The sequence below is a fragment of the Artemia franciscana genome, chromosome 7, assembly GCF_032884065.1.
Source record: "Artemia franciscana chromosome 7, ASM3288406v1, whole genome shotgun sequence".
Lineage (NCBI taxonomy): Eukaryota > Metazoa > Arthropoda > Branchiopoda > Anostraca > Artemiidae > Artemia > Artemia franciscana.
The window spans coordinates 138,924-151,203 of record NC_088869.1 but is presented as its reverse complement, the minus strand read 5'-3'; the positions used below and the strand labels follow the sequence as shown (position 1 = coordinate 151,203).

General features: G+C 35.7%; 1 protein-coding gene across 2 annotated transcripts in view; it reads right to left on the bottom strand.

Annotated features, from left to right (window-relative positions):
• Positions 1 to 3,283: 3,283 nt before the first annotated feature.
• The window catches only part of LOC136028695 (uncharacterized), a 105,379-nt gene continuing 96,382 nt past the window's right edge, over positions 3,284 to 12,280 (bottom strand). For both annotated transcript variants that reach the window (XM_065706524.1, XM_065706525.1), the window contains exon 16: positions 3,284 to 10,693. In XM_065706524.1, the coding sequence (XP_065562596.1) occupies positions 10,422 to 10,693 (272 nt within the window). In that variant the 3' untranslated portion in view covers positions 3,284 to 10,421. The remainder of the gene's footprint in view (positions 10,694 to 12,280) is intronic.

The window sequence follows — 12,280 nt, the reverse complement described above, 5'->3', positions numbered from 1 at the left end:
TATATAAATATATATATATATATATATATATATATATATATATATATATATATATATATATATATATATATATATGTTTTTAACTACGTAAAACTTGTGAATATACAACATTCTTTGCTGTCCCATTGTCTGTGCATATAAATAGATTGTCAGGTTTACCGACTCTTGAACATGCAACATATAATGGTCCATGGGAAAACAATCCGTATTCAGATCTATACCTCATGATTCTAATGATTGCCCTTGAGCTTTGTTGATGGTGATTGCTAATCGACCATTCCCTGTGTCGCCGTCGTCATTTATATATCCCCCTGTTCCCCCCGGCGTCCCGTTGTAGTTGTGTCCCTGTGTCCTGGTCGTCATTTATATTCCCTGTGTCCCGGTCGTCATTTGTGTCCCGGTGTCCCAGTCTGTATATACATTCGTTTTTGAATTGGTCTTTTTTTAGTTTTTAGTTTTTTACCTTTTTTTAGTTTTTTTAGTTATACCTCATGATTCTAATGATTGCCCTTGAGCTTTGTTGATGGTGATTGCTAATCGAACATTCCCTGTGTCCCCGTCGTCATTTATATATCCCCCTGTGCCCCCCGGCATCCCCGTTGTAGTTGTGTCCCTGTGTCCCAGTCGTCATTTATATTCCCTGTGTCCCGGTCGTCATTTGTATCCCGGTGTCCCGGTCTGTATATACATTCGTTTTTGAAATGGTATATGATGAAATAAATTTTTGTATTTTTCCCCTTTTTTTTCTTTTTAGTTTTTTTTTGGTTTTTACTTTTTTTTTAGTTTTTTTAGTTTTTTTTCTTTTTTTTTTAGTTTTTTTTTTATTTTTCTTTTTTTTAGTTTTGTTTTTCTCCTTTATTTTTCATTTTTTCCTTTTTTTCTTTTTTTTTCTTTTTTAGTTTTTTTTTGTTTTTTAGCTTTTTTAGTTTTTTTAATAGTTTTTAGTTTTTTTTTCTTTTTAGTTTTTTTTTGTAGTTTTTACCTTTTTTTAGTTTTTTTAGTTTTTTGAGTGTTCTCTTTGAGTGTCCCGGTCGTCATTTATATTCCCTACTAGCTGTTGGGGTGGCGCTTCGCGCCACCCCAACACCTAGTTGGTGGGGCACTTCGCGCCCCCCAAACCCCCCCGCGCGCGTAAGTCGTTACGTGCCATATTAGTTACGCGCCATTGTAGTTGTGTCCCTGTGTCCCACCTGTGAATAGGGATAGATATAAATATATGTTTTTAACTACGTAAAACATGCGAATATACAACATTCTTCGCTGTCCCATTGTCTGTGCATATAAATAGATTGTCAGGTTTACTGACTCTTGAACATGCAACATATAATTGTCCATGGGAAAAACAATCCGTATTCAGATCTATACCTCATTATTCTAATGATGTGTCCCTGTGTCCCCGTCGTCATTTATATTCCCTGTGTCCCGGTCGTCATTTGTGTCCCGGTGTCCCAGTTTGTAATTTCTCTTTGAGTGTCCCGGTCGTCATTTATATTCCCTGTGTCCCGGTCGTCATTTGTGTCCCGGTCTGTAATTTCTATTCGAACAATCCCTGTGTCCCGGTCGTCATCTATATATCCCGCCTCTGCCCCCGGCGTCCCCGTTGTAGTTGTGTCCCTGTCGTCATTTATATTCCCTGTGTCCCGGTCGTGATTTGTGTCCGGGTGTCCCAGTCTGTAATTTCTCTTTGAGGTTCCCGGTCGTCACTTATATTCTCTCTGTCTCGGTCGTCATTTGTGTCCCGGTCTGTAATTTCTCTTTGAGTGTTTTTTCTTTTTAGTTTTTTACCTTTTTTCAGTTTTCTTTTTCTTCTTTATTTTTCAGCGTCACTATGAAGTACATATCGACGAACCTTTGTTTTTTTAACTTAAATCTGGTAGGCATTGATGACCTTATCCAAGTCAAAATCCCAAACCCAATCATCATCGCTATCATTTTCAGTTTTGATATGTTTTGACTCTCGCTGTCCAGGTGGATTTTCATCTAACTGCGCGGTTTTGCGTTCTTTAGCCGCAAGCCTGTTTTCTTGCTGTTCTTGTGATTCCCCGGCACGCTTTCTTTTCCTTCGAAAAATGGAATCACCGTACCAAAATGAAATAAGTTTTCTACTTTAAGTCCAGTGAAATTCCGCCTATTTCTTTGGAGGCTAGAGGCTCCTCAAAGCTCTTCAAAACTATCGAGAGGATCCTGGTATTTTCCCTTTATTAAACTAAAGAGAAACCCCTTTTAGGATGGAAAACACCATTAAACATCCCTCCAAGCGTCAAGAACAAGGTTCCCAGCATCTTAGCTATTTCCCCATGCCGAACAAATATTAAGTTTTATATCCCTTAAACATTAAGCTTAGTTAAAAATTTCACAGAGCTTCTTTGACTTTAAATACGCTAGGGCTTGCAACTCCATCTTGCATGCTGGGATCACCTTTTGATCCCAGCATTATGGCCTGCATCATGGCCTTGTAGAGCAGAAATAGCCGCGTTCTCCCCTCTTTGTTGGGGGACCGCAGAAGGATCCGTATCTTTGCTTTGTAGGGCAGAGGTGGTTGCATCATCATCGCACGCCTTTGCCCTTTTTGGGGAAGAAGGGCGTTGCTCAGAATTTTCTTTAAATAGAAATAAAATTTAAGTTTCTTATGAAACAAAAGGGTTAAAAATACTTCTTATTTTGATAATTTAAGAAAGTCAGAATTAGTTTAAGTTGTCAGCCTTATATGCAATATTAATATTATGTTTCAGGCTCAAAAACCCTTATTTCACCTCTTGAAAATCCATATACAAAATCGCTTTATGGTGTTGGACCCCACCCGGCATTCGAAGGAGTGGAAGATAACGCAGCACACTTGGTCGATCCCTGGAGAAAGAGACGACCAGTCTCCGAATCACTCTGAAAAAATCACACAAGATCGGTCAAGTTATAAGTCAACCATCACTGCCCTATACACCCCAGACGTGAAAGAAATTAAGTAAGTAACTAATTCTTTTGCCATCAACCCGTGCGCTGAAGCGAGTTATCTTCCCGATAACAGCTTCTATATAGGGTATAAAAGACATAATTTCCTCTTGGGGCTGGAAACGAAGGAAGTTGGCGATGGCCGTTTCGTGGCCGAAAGTCTCCAAATTCGTCGCTCCTCAAGAGACTTTTACATTGAAGCTATCAAGCCAATTCTTGATCATTTTCTCTTCTCCGACAAGATCTAAAACGTCATCCAGTTCTTGACTCCAAGCTCTAGCTACGAGCTAGGAGTTCCTGGTTTTCATAAATTCTTGGAGCACTGAGAATCTGGTATTTGGAATAAGCTGGAGCAGGAATGGCGGTCCATATCAAATTTAACTTTATGTGAAGGAGTATATCTTGCAAACGAATTGGACATAGTGGTCTACTGGCGCAATAATCTTACAATTAAATCTTCTACAGGGGGAGTCATGTTTCCAAACGTCTGGAAAATGACACAGTACTTTTTTTCACTGCCATTGTCAAATGTCATTGCCGAGCGGCATTTCAGTGCTCTAAGGGAAGCTGAAACTGAGAGGCGAAATCGTCTTAGCTCAAAAGCTCAACATTAAAAATTGCCAGCTAAAAAATAGCTGTGGCAAGGTGGGGTTAGAGCCAGGACTTGTTAAGTGTGTTCTTAAAGTAAAGATCAATTCAAGTTCGAAAGAGTGCATCTCTATGACCTATAATATTCTGCTCAGATGTAATCATTGGCGAATCTCAATACGGTATGTCTGATTCCAATTGACCTGTTTCTGTCCATCTGGATGTTTCTTTCTAATATTTTTATTTCTTTTAGTAGCCTACTATGATTCTCATTAAAAAGTGGTCTTGATCATATTAATGATTCTTATTGTTAGCAAATTCATTTTCTGTTTTTCAATCCAATTCTTCAAAAAACTAAAGTAGTGGCTTTTGAAATAAAAAAAAAATACCTCAAATTCACCGCAAACCCAGTAGGTTTGCATGGAATCAGATGGATTCTTTTCAAGCCTAGTCCTCAGGTCTCCAAACATCGGCAAAGTTTTACTTTCATGCAAATTTCAGTCATTTTAGACATAAAAACTCGAACTGCTGGATCAAGGCTTTCTGAAGGAGGGGTAAATTGGTCAAGAAGCAAAATTTGAAATTTGCCTTGGGTATTTGAAATTTTAGGCAAGCGTGTCACTACCTGTTTTTTTTTAGGGCGGGGGGATATAATGACCGATCAAAATCCTGCTGAAGATTTCTTCTTCTTTTTTGAGCGAGCAAACGTGTATCAGTGAAACTTAAAAAAAAACTATCATTAAAAAGTGTATTATCTTTTGTATTTTCTTCTTTGAAATCTATTTTAGTAAAACAAATTGCACTGCAAAAACACCATCTTTCGCTCGACTGGCACATTGAAGCGGTTACGGTCGAGTGGCAACTCAGGTTGCCACTCGACTACTGCCTCTCGGTTAGTAGCAGTCCTGTTGATTAGCATTCTGTTTAACCCTGTAGTACCACAGGATTATCTTATGCAGAATATAGAGAAAAATGAATCTTTTAAATATTTATTGCGAAAACTAAGGCACATATCTTATTTAACTGGAATATTCACAGACAAAAATATATACAACACAAAATCAATATAACACATATACAAGACACAATATCTATTTATAAACATTGTCACAAATTCCTTCTGAATGAGATCTAATAAAGCGAGAAGAAAATTAAGACTTCTGAGTCGCTTTCCAATTAATACATTCTGAGAAAAATTCTAAAAAAAAATAGAAAAAAAATAATATAAATTGAAGAAAAAAATTATATTGTAAGAGTTTTTGACAGAGGAATTTCATTCGCAGTTTCTATATTTTTACCCAAAAGGTTTACCAAATAAACTTTAAGCCTGAACCGATTTTATTATATCTTAACCATTTTTGGTATAGTAAGTAGCATATTTTTATTATATAAAATTAAGAAGGCAATAAATAATTCAAAATATGTATACTAATTTCGGGCTAATAATACTTTTATATGAAGGCGTAATATTTTTCTTCTTATTTGAATCAAATTTCTCAACAACTTTTGTCTTACACAGCTTAACATCACTGGTGAGTTCGAAGTCTATTCTTATGGGAATTCTCTGAGAAAATATACAACACAAAAAGAGCTCCAGCAGATCTTCTTTTCTTCAAAGTCAAGCTCAAGTTAGCTATTGTTATCAGACGTTTTGGAGCAGATGCAGTAATTTTCTTTTAATTCTCGAGTAATTCATTTTTCCTGCAAGCGTAGAGACCTACTTCCACCACCCACGGTTCCTTGTAGGTTTCGAAAAATAGGTTTTTTGGTATTTTCATTGAAAATTAATCTTTTTGGCACTATCAGTGAAAATAAGTAAAAAAAAATTCCACCCTCCTAAGACTTCTAAGACATATTTCACCCCCCTCCCTCTACCTCGAGAATTTTTCTGAATTGGCGGCACTACACATTATGTCCTATGAGGTGCCTTATTTTACAGTAGTATCTTTAGCCTGTCCTAGCACCCCCCTCCCTCTACCTCGAGAATTTTTCTGAATTGGCGGCACTACTCAATATGTCTTATGAGGTGCCTTATGTTACAGTAGTATCTTTACCCTGTCCTAGCAATATCCAGCTAAAACGATTTAAAGATGCTCTTTCTTTTAAAAACAATTGAGTTACATAAGAAAGAGTCTAATTTCTGGTTACGAAGTCAACTTTTATGGGGGTTTCTAATTTGAAGTCTATTTCTACAAAAAAGGTCAATTTTTATTGCGTTTTTAATGGTAAGAACCTTTCAAATCTATAGTCACAGAAAAGATGTTTTAGATTGTTATATAAGAAAGAAGAATACAGAAAGAAAAGAAAGAAGAAAACACAAGTAAACAATGAACGGAAGAGACAAATAAGAAACAACAATATGTGTGATATGCGCGAGAAATGCAGATATTAAAAAAAAACAACATGTATATACCCCAATGCAGTGAAAAACAAATATAGTTTCTAAGAAAAATAATATAACAGAAACGTATATAAAAAAAATATAAGTTTGTGATGATACTATTAATAAACTTATTAAATCTTATGTTCTTTTAACAATAAGAGATATGAAAATTATGACTGTGTCTACTAATTCAATAAAAGCAGTTTCATCATATTATTTTATGTACTCATATCTAGTGTAACGTCCTCTTTTGGTAAAATCCAATTGAAAAAACAGAATACACCAAAACACATGGTTAAATAGAGAATATACCTAAATAGCTATTCCAAAAATGACAAAAAAAAAAGAAAGAAGAAAAATAAAGTTTTACCTGCAGATGCCCCAGGGGCCTGACCTCCCTTTATACCCAAAATGCATAAAATTACTGGAAATGCACATTTCCAGCATTTTATGGCTAAATCAAACCCAATTCTTTCGATAATTGAAAAGGTTCATTCCTCCGGATTAAAGTATAGGCATCCAGGTTTACCCCCTCTTCGAAACGCTAAAAATTACTAAAAATAAAAAAATTATATTAACTAATGGCCAAAAAGTATAAGTCAGTTTCGTTGTTGAATGAGCCCATCCCCCCGCCGCCAATAACTTGTTTTCTGCACAGCCTTGAACTAAAAAAGTAGGCCTTTACTAAGTAAGCCATAGGCCTAAATTAATGATTTACATTCTTTTTAAAGTTCAAACTTAATAACGGAAGCCGTTCTGGATGCATTGGTTTGTCACCTTTTGAAAATCTACAAGGTCATAGTTCATTTTGATTTAATTCAATATTCGCCAAAACATTCCTTGAAAACTCCACCTTAATACCCCTAGGAAGTGCAGTAACAATAGGTGTAGTAGCAGCAGGGCCGTCACGTAAGGGGTGCCTTAGTACCCTTAGGAAATGCAGTAGCAATAGTTATAGTAGCAGCGGGGCCGTCACGTAAGGGGAGAGGGGGTGCCCCTAATATTTTTGGGCACTCGGTAGAAAAATAAGTCGGCGACTTTTTGCAAAAGTCGCCACTATTCTTTTTCAGTTAAATAAATACAACAAAAATACTGATATATCATCTACAGATATCTCAAAAAATATACAGATAGCTCTTAAGGGCGATCCGCGGAAAAAAGTACTACAGTTCAATGCCCAGGAAAGCAATGCCCCTGTAGGTCCTTGTGAATTGCGTTATTCACAAAATGTAAACAATAATATGGATATGTATTGAGCTAATTAGATTAAGTAATTTAATTAATTAAAAAGAAAACAAGAGAAAGCGAATAAACACGGAAAGATTTGATTTCCCGTGTTTATCTTCCCATTATAACGAATCACTGTTTAACTTGACTCCATTCAATTTGAATCTATTCAAATCAAGTCCAGACACCTCGACCTTATTCAATCCCCTTTAATAAACCCCCACTTAGTTCATCCCCATGCAACCAAAATCCAAAAAATTGAAGAAGAAAAGGAGAACGAAGAAAATCCGAAGAAAGAGAGAGAAAAATTTGATCCCCCTCCCCCATCCTTAATTGTAAATCCTTAACTCTAAATCCATTAAATCCTTAATTGTAATTCAGAAAACATAAACAAAAGAATGATAATTTGTAATTGCACTAGAAAGACAGTGTCATATTTTGTTTGAGCCACTCAGAGGCCAATCCTGTCTAAGCCAACAATAACAGAATAGAAAAAGCTTCTAACGAATTCTATATTGCCAATATGATTTTAAAGGTAAGTAAAATTTGTAGTTAACCGGACTCAAAATCAGCAAGTAATCAAAATATATCGAACACAAAAATATTGATATTTAAGTAAAAATAGGAACTTATAAGTTATAGCCTTTGCGTAAACTTTTTAGGCATTAGTTTTTTCCTCAGCACAGAAATATAATCGATGAATTTTTTTACTAAATCAGAGACTAGAAAATTTGGCAGAGATTTGAAAATAGCTTTTTATTACCAGGAAATTTTGAAAATGATTCTGACTATTAACAAGGTTGACGTATTTCTTAAATATTCAGTCTACTATCTACGATATGGTCGATTCAGTCTGTATATATATATATATATATATATATATATATATATATATATATATATATATATATATATAGCTTATTAATCATTTATGAATTCTTTCCGTTTAGCAGCTCTTTAAAAAAAAAAAGAATCAATAAAATCAATAATCAATACGTTCCTTAAAAGATAAAAAAAAAACAAAAAAAAAACATAGAAATGGACTTGATTATTTAGACATCTGAGAGGCTCATAATATTCTAACCAACCAAAATTACGAGCGAAAAAAATATAACTGAATAAACACTAAACACATCAATAAAGTTTACAAAAGAGAACAAACTTCTAAAAAAGCACAAACAAAAGTACATAAATAAACATTATTATTCACAGGGATATTTACAGTCACAGATTGTTCCAAAAAAATTGAAATGATAAGCCATAGACTCTATTTTATTAAAGTTTAAATTAGTTTGAATAAGTCCCCCCCCCCTCCAAATTTGGCCTAAACAATAAAACTTACATAGGATGGCTTGTCAGACTTAGCAATCACCAAAGAAACATGATTAGAACAAGGTGCTTAATTTCACCTATGGATAACCAGGCATCGACTTGAGAAATGATTTACAAGAAATCGGAACTTGTTGGAAGGAGGTAAAGAAAAAAGACTTGAATAGTTTGGGGAGGAGGAGGAATGTGCACAACTGTGTTGGCTTCAGTTAGCCTTGTGCTGCAGTGAGATGTAAGTAGTAGCAGGAGGGTAATTTACTATGGGGCAGGGGGGTGCAACTTCCCAATCCAGAACCCAGTTCTTCCTGTGTTATCCACCCTAGAACATGGATACAGCCCTGGAAACAGCAAAAGGTCTGACAAAATATTAGTCAATCCGCAAATTTATGTCTGATTATCCTTACCTGAGGGTGAGCTTAAATAGATTCTTGTAGCTATGCTTAAAAATAAAACTAGTGTGGTCAGATCTTAACTGGCAAATATGGTAATAAGAATTTATAACAACAATAGCAAGAATAAGGCGAGTAGCAGTAACAATGCTATAAAAGAACAAAATTCTAGCTTTTTCATTCACATTACATGAAACCATAGCTATTAACTTGAAAGAAAAAGGGGCGTTATTTTCAATAGCTTTGTCACTGATATTTGTTCGAAAAGGGGCTAGGGTGTGACCTTTTATAATCTACTCACCCCATTCATAATTAATCTTCTTATGCTTCACTAATTAAAACAGGGCTTGATTAAGACTTTTTTCGGGGGGGGGGGGGCTATATAAAACCGGGACAGACTGACAGACCAACAAACCGACAGAATTTGCGATCGCTAGATGTCACTTGGTAGATACCAAGTGCCATAGAAACAAAGATAAAGAAGCATGCTTGGAAAAATTTCCGAGCTCATTTTTTCAAAAATCTATTATAAAAACCGCGCTCTTTATTTTCATCAAAAACTGATTTTTTTTCTGAATTAATCAAGTAAAAGCCAGCTTAGTATTCAGCTGATTAATTAGAAAATATTAATAGAGTTACGCATATTCAGCTACGGGCATATTTGTCTACGGCCAGCGTAATCGTCAACTACTTAGGATGAATATATATTCAGAACAAATACATAAACAAATCATCATATCATGCATTTGCACCAAGTTTAGTCAATAATTTGGCTGATTGCACTTGTTGTAGATGTAAGCAAAAATTATAAAAAAATTACATTTGGTGAAAAACGACTAAACCATGAAAAAAATTAAGAAAGTAAAAAAAAAAAAACAGAGAAATTTTCCTGCCAGTTGAAAAAACGAAGCGAAAAGACAAAACAGAGAGATTTTGTTAAATTTCACTTGAAAAAGCTAGATTTTTTTTGAGTTTAAGCACTGAGGAGGGCTCGAAGGAGATCTTTTCAAAATACTCGTTTTTGTCTTTTCAACTGGCTGAAATCGTCCTGGTTATCTTAGACAAAACATCAAAATTAAAACTTATAGGCTTTGTTAGGGTTCATTTCAATAGGCTAGTTTATTTTTCTGTGTTTGAGCAATGAGGACGGCTTAGTGGAGGTCCTTGCCGAAATTTTTCTTTTCTAAAACTGGATCCTGGAGCGGGAATATGGAAATGGAACGGTGAAACTGGAACTGATGTTGGAGCTGGAACTGACGTTGGGACAGGAACTTACGATATTCCGTTTACTGTAGCTGGAGTTATGCCATTACTTAATAGCAGTTTTTCAAAAATTTTGTGACAGTGATAATACTCAGTCAAAAAATCCCTTGATACCAGAAATTTCTTAGAAAAAAATATATATAATTTGTCAATGTTTAGATTATATTATTTATCAGTATTAATTAGTTTCGTATTCCTGTATTATTTCCAAAGTTTAGTTTTGTTTTTTTTTTTATTGTCATCGGGGACTGCTCGAGTCTGAGAATAATCATACCTTTTTACCGAATTTTAAAACATTATCGAAAATATCCTATGAAGCAATGGCATATAACACTCAAAGACAAAAACACTCCGGCTACAATAAACGGAGTATTACATGAAAGCGTTGCGTCGAATAAAAAACGAGCTATTGGTGGTCCAATGATGAAAGCGAGACCACGTGAAAGGCTATTAATTCCCAGGCATCCTAATAGTTTGTTGAAATCATTCATATTAATGATTCCACAAAATACTTTTTCGACATCAAAAACCTTGGAAATGACAACTTGTGTCAATGCGTCAAAAGCGCCTGAAAAAAATAAAATCATATACAAAAAGAACAAGAGCTTAGAGCTCATATGGCTCTTGTGACGAGGCAAGACGAGCTAAGAGCCAAGATTTAACAACGCTAACAAGAAAAAAAAATTTTTAATTCCTAAACTCATCTATATTTTTTTTTTTTTAGATAAACGTAAACAAGAGCTATGAGATCATAAGGCACTTGTGACGAGGCCGGAAGAGCCAAGACCTCATATGGTACGAACTCTTATTAAATTCTAAGAATCAATAGATTGATTTAAAGGAAAATCAGAGGCTTAATGCCGGTCAGGATTTAAATTAAGAGCTCTGAGTCACGATGTCCTTCTAAATATCAAAATTCAGTAAGATCCGATCACCCACTCGTAAGCTATAAATACCTAATTTTTTCTAATTTGTCCTCTCCCTTTAGCCCCCCAGATGGTCGAATCGGGGAAAACGACTTTATCAAGTAAATTTGTGCCGCTCCCTGACACGCCTACCAATTTTCATCGTCCTAGCACGTCCAGAAGCACTAAACTCGCCAAATCACTGAACCCCTCCCCCCAACTCCCCCAAAGAGAGCGAAGCCAGTACGGTTACGTCAATCACGTATCAAGGACATTTGCTTATTCTATCCACCAAGCTTCATCCCGATTCCTCCACTCCAAGTGTTTTCCGAGATTTCCTCCTCCAACTCCCCCTAATGTCAAAAGATCTGGTTGGGATTTGAAATAAGAGCTCTGAGACATGAATTCCTTCTAAATATCAAATTTCATTAAGATCCGATCACCTATTCGTGAGAAAAAATACCCCAATTTTCACGTTTTCCAAGAATTCCGGTTTCCCCCTCCAACTCCCCCCAATGTCACAGGATCTGGTCGGAATTTAAAATTAGAGCTTTAAAGCACGAGATCCTTCTAAATATCAAATTTCATTAAGATCTGGTCACCCTTTAGTAAGTTACAAATACCTCAATTTTCAAAATTACCCCCCCCTCCCCTCCCCAACTCCAGCAAAGAGAGCATATCCAGTCCGGTTATGTCAGTCACGTATCTTAGACAGGCTTTTATTCTTCCCATCCAGTTTCATCATGATCTCTCCGCTTTAAGTATTTTCTAAGATTTCCGGCCCCCTCCCAATGACGCTGGATCCGGTTGAGATTTAAAATCAGAGATCTGAGTTACGAGGTCCTTCTAAATATGAAGTTTCATGAAGATCACTCCTTCGTAAGTTAAAAATACGTCATTTTTTCATATTTTCATAATTACCCCCCCCCCCCCATAGAGCGAATCCGTTCCAATTATGTAAATCACGTATCTAAGACTTCTGCTTATTTTTCCCATCAAGTTTCATCCCGATCCCTCAAATCTATGCGTTTTCCATGATTTTAGGTTCCCCCACCCCAAACTCCACCCAATGTCACCAGATCCGGTCGGAATTTAAAATAAGAGCTTTGAGACACGATATCCTTCTAAATATCAAATTTCAATGAGATGCGATCACGCGTTCGTAAGTTAAAAATACCTCATTTTTTCTAATTTTTCAAAATTAACCCCCTCCTCCAACTACCCCCAAGAGAGTGGATCCATTCTGATTA